Consider the following 10,323-nt stretch of genomic DNA (forward strand, 5'->3'; position numbering starts at 1 on the left):
CAAGGGTTTTCCTCAAGTATTTCTTATTTAGCTAGGGCTAGAGCAGGTTATTGAAGTCCTTGAAAGCCGAGTTAATGTTGAGAATTTTGATACATCATTTAATCTGATCAGAATGGACTAGATTGAGAGGATACAGAAATGATTTCAACTATGCTCCCTGAAGTAGCTTTTGATTTTATCTAGAGCTTCTGATTGTGAGGGAATTGCTGTTTTTATTGTAGCACCTGACATAGCATAGAGAAAACCTACATTTTCCATGTCAAAGAATGGAGAGGCAGCGTTGGAAATCATGGGAGATACAAACCTCCCAAATGATATTTGCTGTGACTCTTGCATGCTTCCTATTCTTCCTTTCAGGTCTGGTAGCTGAACTATGAAGAGAAGATAAGAGCTGGGTGTGATGCTTATTACGCTGCCTTCCTCTTCTCCAACAGCCTTAAAAAAAAACTTTCAATAATTTTAAACATTTGGAAGTAGGCATAAAGTGAAGGAGATGTTCCAATTAGTGTTGTAGAAAGAGCAGCTGGGCATTTGAGTTTGAAAGCTGTTGCTGTCACTAGTTTTGTGCACTGTAAATATTTACTTTGTTTTTTTGTGCTTCTGTTTTCCTATAAGCAAAATTTGAAATCGTTAAAGACAGTTTCTCAAGCCAGACACCTAATGTCTTCTAATGCTAGAGGCAATGCCGCAAAATGAATAAAAGTCTGGCTCCACATGCCAAAGAGTCCCATTAAGAAAAGCTGGTCCCTAAGGATCCTTCCAACTGTTAACATTTCAAGACTCCACTTGAGTTAGGGGGCGCCACACCGTAGACCAGGGCCTCCCAACCTCACCAATGGCTAACTGATCACTCAGGTTCTGACTTAACATTTCACTTCTCTGGTGCCCACACCAATCTTTTTATTATACTGTTTTATTATTGTCTGCCCGACCCCTCCATCACTTGCAAACTCCACAGTGGCAGGGTCTGTGGCTATTGTCGGGGTCACAGTGGCACAAGGCAAAAACTTTTTGAATCGACAGATGAAGTGCCAAACCCGGCGAGCGAGCGCCCAGCCAGGGCGCAATGCCAACCTCCGTAACTTCCGCCCCTGCCCGCTCCTCCAGGCGCCCCTTCTCCTTGTCTGTGTTTTGGTTCCGGCGTTTCAATAAAGTTCGATTCGGCTCCCGAAAGACCCGTTCTTCCGGGAAAATGGCGACTCCCTCTCGAGCCCCGGAGTCCCCGCCGGCCGCGGATCTGGCGCCAGCCGCCGGCGCTGCCCAGGAAGCCGAGTGCCCGCCGCCTCCCCAGGCGCAGCCCCCGCAGAATGTCCTTGCCGCCCCGCGGCTTCGAGCCCCCAGCTCCCGAGGACTTGGGGCAGCGGAGTTTGGCGGAGCTGCAGGAGATGTTGAAGCGCCAGGAGAGACTTTTGCGCAACGGGTAAGCGTGGGTCCCTCCGAATCACCTCCGGGCTCCTCCAGTTCGGGCTCCCCGGGACGCGCCCCTCCCTTCCCCCCGCCGCATTCCCTTCCCTGGAAGGTGACCTTGCCCGGGTCACCGCATCCGAGCCCCGCGGGCGAGCGGACGGCCTACACTCGCGGGCCCGGCCGCGTCCTGGCCCGGCGCTGCGCCCGTAGGGCTGGCTCGTGTGCGGAGCCGCGGCTTCTCGAGTCAGCTCTTCGCCAGCCCCTCGCCGGCGCCCTAAATCCTGCCCCGAACAGCTTGGCAGGTTCATCTGTAGATCCTGTTTTTACAGGAGCCGTCGGAAATGGAAAGAGTGGGCTATGGAGTGGTTTATTAGGCACAGAAAGTTTGACTCAACTCAGTTTGCAGACTTCATGGACTCCAGCGGGGGCGTGATGTCATATGACCGTGATTTGTAAAGGAAGCTAAAATTAGCTTGGTGCAGGGTGCTTTGAAAGGAGTAAGAAGCAGAAGACAGGATATTTTCAGAGAGTTTCCCGGCAAAGAGGTTGTAAGAAAGTGAGTTAGAAAAGTAGTTGTGGGGTTGGGGAGACTGTGTCAGGCTTGGACTACTTTGGATAGGTAGTTGATAGACATGGCTGAGGTTTGCGGGGAGGGGAATAGACCCGAGGTTGATTTTAGTTGGGGCATGCTTAGTTGACGGGAGAGTTAATCATATCTAGTTAAAAGCTGGAGAAGTGGACAGGAGGCTCGAGAGAGAGAGAGATGAGAAGGCTAGGAAAATACAGGAATCTCAACTGGAAGGGCTGTTAATAGTGGAAATTGTGGGAATGAATGTCGTGTCAGAGAAAGAATATAGGACCTGAGTTGTAACCTTACCTCCACATCTATTGTATGGCTAACACAAGAGGAATCAGAAAAGGAACTTTGTCACTCAGCAAAAAGGGCTAATGATCACTTGGGGGCTTCTTAAAGTATTTTGACTTTGTGAGAATGGGTTTTTAATCTACAGCAGCAAATTAACTTTTTGGTTTCAGAACCCCTTTCTACTCTTTAGGGCTTATAGAGTATTCCAGAGAACTCTTGTTTTATGTGTTCTATCTATTGCTATTTGTCCATGTAGTAGGAATTACAAGTGAGAAATCTGAAAAATACAAGAACACACAAGCTCACACATTATATTACCCAGCAGAGCAATGGGAGTCACACATCTTGTGGCTTCTGGAAAACTCCACTGTACTCATGTGAGAAAATGAGAGTGAAAATGGCAAATAGTGCCTTAGTATTATTATGGAAATGCTTTGACCTTGCAGACCCATCCACCTCCCTTCCTCAGGAAGCTCTGGAGATCATACTTTTAAAAACAGTTGAGTTTTAGAATGTCTTATGTAAGTATACACTTTAAACACTTTTGCTGAAATCTTAACTAAATGAGAGAAATGAGGCATATTCCCTATTCTCCCTGGATCCCCTTGTTTTGGGGGCGGCATTTGGATAATCACATTTCTGCTTCTGAAAGTCAGATTTTTTTTTAACTTAAAGATTGATATTTCTCCCTTTGAAGGTAATTCTTTGTCTTGATATCTCAAGTTTAGAAACACGGCTCTAATGTGCACATGCTCTTTTCCATTTGACAGAAAATTCATTTGCAGATTGCCCGACAACGGTAAGAAGATCTTAGACTCTGTTGCCAAACTGAAAGCAGCCATTGCAGCGCGTGAAGAAGGTAGAGGAGGACGTGACCTGTTTCATCCTGTTAGTTTAGACTGTAGGCCAAGGCCGAAAGCAGTTGCAGTTGATGTGGACATAGATAAGGCCCAGAAGTCTGACCAGATACTTGATTCTTCCTCGCTGGGTCCTGGCTGTTCTTCTGTAGATAACATCGCGTCATCTGAAACAACCTCACAACAACAGGGACTCGCACATTCTACTCGCAAAGGCGATGAAGAGGCTCCCAAGGTTGGAGACACGGTGAACAAGTGCCCGGGACCCAGCAGCAGCAGAGCCGGTGCGCCTTCCGCACCCGAACCTAGTGAGCGTCTCCCTCAGCATCGTGTGTCAGGTCAAGCAGAAGACAATTCCAGCAGCTCTGATGACCTGTTTATTGATAGGTTACAAAAGATCACCATTGCAGACCCAGGTGAACACCACTCAGAAGAAACCATGAGGACTGAGAACTTGACAGGCCTTTGTACTGGGACGGAGAAGAAGCCTCATTACATGGAAGTGCTGGACAAGCGAGCCAAAAACCCAGTGCCCCCAGCACATACATTTAAACCCAATATGTAAGTACCATTCGAAACAGACCTGTCATGGGAACATAATATTTGTTAAACTCAAAAAATTGGGAGAATGCTTTAAGTTCAGTGGACTTTGTGTGAGACTGACTTGCAGTTAGGAACGAGCTTACCGTGGAAACAGTGAGACCAGCCTGGCTCCAGTGGAGGATTCCCGTTGAACAGTCCTTCAATATTTTAGCCAAATCATTGAAAAGATTTTAAATAGCAGACGAAATATTAAATTTCAGGAGACTTAGCCAATATTTCATAACAAACAGAGAATTTATTTTGACTTTTTCAGAACCATTTTCTGGTATGCAGCTCCTCCTTTGATTAGGCTGTCAGCTAAGGAAAAAGCAATTGCAGGAGCTGATAGACTTTCTCAGCAAAAAATATTCTTGTGCCCCCGGGGTGTGAGCAGCAGGGGCTGTGATGACTCGGAAGTAAAGATGCTCATCAAAGAGTTGAGGACCTAGATGAGGACCCAAGACTTACACTCTTGGACGAACATTAAACTTTATAACACCTTCAGAGGGAAGGAATCTGAGAGGGGGTTAAAAAAAACTGAAAACAGTTTGAGGCAGGAGGGGCAAACTAACTCTGCCTCTAAGTTCCTTTTTACAGTTTCTGAGATCTGCAGAGAAAGAAAAGCTCTTTGAGGAGAAAGGAATGTTAGTATGCAAATGTAACATTCAAGCCAGGCAGCAGCAACTGGTATGGCCTAGATTTACAAGGATGTAGCGTTATCAGATACGGAGTGGAACCACTGCTGACTTTCTTTGAAAAACTGAAGAACCCTAGTTAAAAACACCTAAAACCGTTTTTATTATTATAAAGAGACTTTAAAGTTTAGTCCTACCCCGATTTAACCTGAAAACATTTTATTTCATGTAGAAAACCAGGATTATATTACATTAATTTGTATTTAGGAATAAAACAAAGCTTTGGTTAAATTTCATTTTGTGTGTGAAGCGGTATCTTTCCTCTTGACTAGGAACACAGAAGTGCATAAGCATTATTTAGTCAGTAAGCATAATAGAGCATACAACCCTGATCCCAGTTTTGTATTATGGTCATTTAGCCGGGAGGGGGCGGAGCGGAGGGAACGGCAGTGAGGGTTAAGGACATTGAAAAGGCAGGACTCCTGTGCAGTTGGAGCAGAGGAGGAAAGGCTGGGCCTTGACAGTCAGTAGGCCGCAGGTGGATGGAGACTCAGGGCAGCCTGAACAGCAGTTTGGAGGTCGGAAAGGGGCATAAGGTAGTGTCCTTTGGCTCTTGTACTGCTCTTCCCTTGGCCTCCTACCTGTTCTGGCTCCATTATCATTTGGATGCTGGAAGCTGTCCCTCATCTACCTGTAGCTAAGGTCTTAATAGAATTTGAGATTTACACCGCTAGTTACCTATGAAATGTGATTGTGTGGATGTCCATGGCACCTCAGGTTTATCGTGTACAAAGTGGAACTTGTTTCTTTCCACACTGCCTTCCTCCCATATTCCCTAAGTTATTAGTGTCACTCCCTTGTTTTTTTCCCCAAGGTGCCTTCCTGTTTCCTCATCTCTATCTTCTAGCCATGAAGACCTACACAATATATTTCCTTGGCCTTCATCACTGATCACGCTTAGCTTCATTCTCTCTCTTAAGGGAGGGCTTTCATCCCTCTCTTGGGCTATAACTATGGTCTGTTTAGCCTCAAGTCTTAATTCTTTACCAGTCCATCTTCTCCAGTGCTGCCAGAGCAAAATTTGTGAAATGCAGCTCGGAACCTGCTATGTAGAATAGAGCTCTTCACTGTGGTCTGGACCCAGCCTACCAGCCAGGCTTATCTGGCTGCCGTGTGCCTCTCACAGCCGGGGTGCCTTCTCTCCTCCTTTACACAGGGAGCATTTTTTCCAGGACTCCTGAGATTTCACTGTTTTGATGTTTTTCTGACAACCTCCCTGTCTCCCATTAGAACTGGCGGTTTCTTTTTGTGTGTTCCCAAGTACAATGCATAGATGTGAATCATGGTACCTGCGGTATTGTACAGGGCGGGGGGGCTAAAAGCAGGTTTACAGTTTGTATGGAAAATAATACAATAACAAAGACTAAACTGTTTTGCATTCTCACAACTGTAACCCTACTCTTGCCCACACTAGGCTGCACTGAAACGGCTGGCAATTTTGTTTCCTCTACTGGAGAGTGAACCCTCTCGCAAATGGTTTTTGAATGAGAAAAATGAAAGGCAGCTCCAGTTGAAGCGTGAGGTTTGAAGAGGGGTGGAAAGGGCAGAGAGCTAGGTTGAAAGCCACGTGTGTGAGCACGAGTGTTGTAAATGTGCGTCTGTAGAAAGATGGCGTGCGTTTCCCCTCCTCCAGGTTACCTTCAAAGCAGAGTGACTCATCTCGTCACCAGCAAAGACTCGGGTCTCCTGTTTCCTCAGAGGAAAGGCGGCGCAGGGACAAGCAGCACCTTGATGACATCACAGCAGCTCGGCTTCTGCCCCTTCACCATATGCCTGCGCAGCTGCTCTCCATAGAGGAGTCCCTGGCGCTTCAGCAACGGCAGAAAAAGACTTATGAGGTATTTAGGAGTTTCCATTGCTTCCTGTCTGTATGTTGGATGCTGCTTACATAAGTCAGAGTTCACTTCAGGTAGTTCAAGGGCGGTGGCATTTAACAGAGGGGTTGGGTGCTGGAGAAATGGTCGGTGCAGGCCATGAGCTCTCAGATGTGTGCCTCTAGTTTTCCGAGTCTTGAAGTTGCACCCACTGCAGCAAGCAGCTGGAGGTGATCGCTGCTGCCTGCCGTGTCTGACTGACACTTGCCCGGCAGTGCAAGGACACTGCGCACGGTTTCGCGTCTCTGAAAGCCCGCGCCGTTAGAATAGCAGTAGTATCGCTTCTTGGGTCTTCCACTTCATGAAACCCATGTGAGAGCTTCTCGGTGGTGGGATCTAACCGGGAACCCTGCCGAGAGAATCAGGAAAATGTGGTTTCTGCCTTCCATCTCCTGTGACAACATGGGAGAGCATAGACGGGGTGAGGGGGACAGTGTTGTGTTGCCAGCAGACAATTGGGCACTAAGCTTAAAAGCCTAATCTGCAGACCTTGTGAGGATGGAAGAATCTCAGATGTGTAGTGCCTTCATCCAGTTTGCATAGGACTGTCTTCAAAGATCTGTATGTTCTACATGGAACTTTAAATGTGCATATTGACAGCTTGGGTACAGAACAATGGAATGGGAGAAATAAGTGTGAGAACCATAAGGAGAAAAGAAAGTGTTCCATATACTTAGTGACAACTTGAGCCTCCAGGAAAACAGCAACCTAACTTCCTAATATTGCTTAGTTAGGTCTTTTTTTATTTTTAACTTTTTTCTTTTAAAGATTTTATTTATTTATTTTTAGAGAGAGGGGAAGGGAGGGAGAAAGAGAGGGAGAGAAACATCAGTGTGTGGTTGCCTCTCGCATGACCCCTACTGGGGACCTAGCCCACAACCCAGGCATGTGCCCTGACTGGGAATTGAACCAGCGATCCTTTGGTTTGCAGGCTGGCACTCAATCCACTGAGCCACACCAGCCAGGGATGCTTAGTTAGATCTTAATCAGGTATAATACACCAGTTACTGCAAAACCAGGCTGTTCTTCTGCTTTGGCTTTTCAGACATGCTCAGTTGGCATGAATTAACATTTTCAAGGCACTTCTTTTTAAAGCCATTTTTCTTCCAGTCAGTGCATTAAAATTACTGCCTACTTAAAACTATAGCATTGATGAATTGTTCTTAAAATGGTCTATACGGTCTTAATTGCCTCTCCTAAGACATTTTTAGGTGAATAACAAATACACTTCAGTTTGAAGTTGATTTCCTTGGCATAGTAGTAGTAGTAGCTCCCACTTTAGTTTTACCTTTTCATAATATTCACGGCCCGAGGGGATGGACCTGACGAAGTTCAAATGGTATGGGAGAAAGCACGGGACACAAGAAGAGCTGAGCTCGACATGAGCATTGCCACCTGCCATCAGTTGGTAGTAATGTCCTTGGGTGTATACAAGCACATTTTCCATGAATTTACTTGGACTTTCGGCTGCATAGTAATTTCCAAGGGACTTTATTTGGAGAAGAATAGTCAGCTTTTTAGTATTAATTTCTGGATCTCCACTGTGGCATTGAAATGTAACTCATAAGCCTAGAAGCTGTGATCTGATGTAGGGAAGATGATAGCCAGTTGGAGAGTCAGCGCAGCACGAGTAATTTTGACATTCGCTAGCTCAGATTGTTCTTTGAGTTTGTGCATGTGTGTGCCCACATACGTGAACATGTGTCCGTGTTTGTGACTGTTGCAGTGCTAAGCTGCTTACTCAGTTTGTCGTGTGGAGGTGGGACATTTCCGTGCCCTGTCCATTGGTGGGCGTCTGTCACTACAGCTGCAGCAGGCTGGCAGCTCTCACAGCACAGCCCTGTTGTCTCGGCGGCAGGCGCAGCTGTCAGGCTCCTTCATTGCTGTAGGGCAGAGTGCAGTGGCATTCCTCCTCCTTCCTGATTCTGTGTAAATGACTCACATTGAAAAATTGTAGGGAGAAGATGTGTGTAACTTTGTGCTTTATGTTTTATTTTAAAGGAGATGCAAGCCAAGCTCGCAGCACAAAAATTAGCTGAAAGACTGAATATTACAATGCAGAGCTATAATCCAGAAGGGGAGACTTCGAGGAGGTACCGAGAAGTAAGGGATGCAGATGACAATCAGTCCTCTGATGACGAATTCTGAAGATGGACGCTGGGACATTCTCCTAACTCTCTGCCTGCTGAGATGCCGTCATCTCACATCAGACTTTCCAACAAGCATCAAGATCAGTGTCAGACGTTGTTGAGGGAAGTGATTTTATAAAGTTACACAAAGGTAGCTACAAAAATAGCCCAGTTTGTCTTTCAGAAGATAATTTTCATGTGCTGAAAAAGTTTAATATTTGAATATTGTGTTTAACCACATTATATGAAAGTTTTGCAGTATGTTGTGTGGTCTGGTGTTTTAGTATGTGGTAGAGCACATTTTTTTTCTGTAAGCCAGATGAAAGCAGGTAACTTTTTTTTCCCTCCTTACCTCTATCAATATCTTACCTTTCAGGGAACTATTTCGTTGTCCCAGTCATCACCTAAATGAATTAGGAAGATACGGTTCCCTCTTTTTGAGTAATACAGGGAGCAGTGTGAAGGATTTTGGGCATGTTTGCATGGGGTTACTGAGTCATCGGATGTGAAATGCCTAGGAAGACACTCAGAAAAATGCTTAAATGTTTGTTTCCTTCTGTCTTCCCTTGGAAGGATGTTGTCTTCTGATTACAAATAAAGAGTACAGTTGACCGTTGAACAGAGTGGGGGTTAGGGCTGCCAACCTGCTCAGCAGAAAATGGTGTATAATTATATACTGATAGTTGATGCTGGAGGGTGGATGGTCCTTCTAAGTGACCAGATTTTCCCAGAATAACATGAAATACAGAGAGGCCTGAGATGACTGACGAAGGTGAAGGGAGTAGCTGTTCTCATGCTTGACCTGACTTGAGTAATTCTCTTAACAGGTAAAAAAAACAGTATTTTTCTTTAAGCTACAATTGAATTATTGTCAATAAATTGTTCCCTCCCCCCCCCCCAAGAAAAAGCCTTCATACGTAGGCTGCAGAGACCTCAATCTATAAATACATGTTTATGTGACCTGAAAGGATTATGATTGTCTCCAGAGAAATGAACACAGTATCAAAGATTTCTTTAATATGTTGTGGCCTTTAAACAGTGTTAAAAGCAAGAATAAAATATTAATTAGAAGAACTTAAAAATGTTAATGGTGATGTTTTACTGGTGCTTGCTTTAAAAAGAGACTTTTCATGCTGTAATTTGATGGAAATATATTCAGGGCAGACAGACCTGTGAGAGGAAGGGCTCCATTCTATATTGTGCACTTGTGGGGTCAGCGCCTGCTTTCCATCCCCCTTGCCTCCAGCAAAGCAAACATAAAACTATACTGAGCTAACAATTCCATTATTTTTAGTTATTAAAGCTATTAGAAAGTGATTTCACAACATGAAATTATTTGATATTCTTTTGTTACAGAATGAAATAATACATGTTATTTCTAGGAAGTTGGAAAACGTGAAGGGGTTCACATCATATACATACAGTCCCTATAATTCTACCCAGAGAGAGCTTCTGTGAACATTTGGGTATATGTCCTTTTACATATTTTCCTCTGTGCGTACGTACATTTATATTTTCAATAGTGCAATCATATTATACATAAACTCATAGTTCTATATGTTGTAAGCATTTTCTCATATGAAATATTTTGCATTTTAGATAGCTGCAGAATATCCCATTTTATTGGTGTACCATAACTTAAAATCAACTTATTGTTTAACAATTTGATTATTAATTATAATGTAACTGTAAATGATGCAATCAACATCTTAAAAGATAATCACATCTGTACAAAAATGACTGACTTCTGGAACATCCTTTTCAAGAAGTGAAATTGCTGGATGAAAGGTAAGTTTTTGAGCATCTTGGTATGTATCGCTCATCACAAAGATTGTGTCCTTCTACGTTCCCACTGGCTCTCTCAAACCCCCAGGATTGAAAATTCCTGTTTAAAATGTTTGCAAATTGAAATAG

General features: G+C 44.3%; 1 protein-coding gene across 1 annotated transcript; it reads left to right on the forward strand.

Moving 5' to 3' along the window:
* The first annotated feature begins 1,166 nt into the window (after positions 1-1,166).
* Positions 1,167-9,925, forward strand: POLR2M (RNA polymerase II subunit M). The gene is made up of 4 exons (XM_024567427.4): positions 1,167-1,420; positions 3,043-3,690; positions 6,040-6,244; positions 8,282-9,925. Exons 1-4 carry the CDS (start codon positions 1,308-1,310, stop codon positions 8,426-8,428), a joined length of 1,113 nt encoding a protein of 370 aa, XP_024423195.2. The 5' UTR covers positions 1,167-1,307; the 3' UTR covers positions 8,429-9,925.
* The last annotated feature ends 398 nt before the right edge of the window (positions 9,926-10,323 follow it).

This window comes from Desmodus rotundus, chromosome 7, assembly GCF_022682495.2.
Source record: "Desmodus rotundus isolate HL8 chromosome 7, HLdesRot8A.1, whole genome shotgun sequence".
NCBI lineage: Eukaryota > Metazoa > Chordata > Mammalia > Chiroptera > Phyllostomidae > Desmodus > Desmodus rotundus.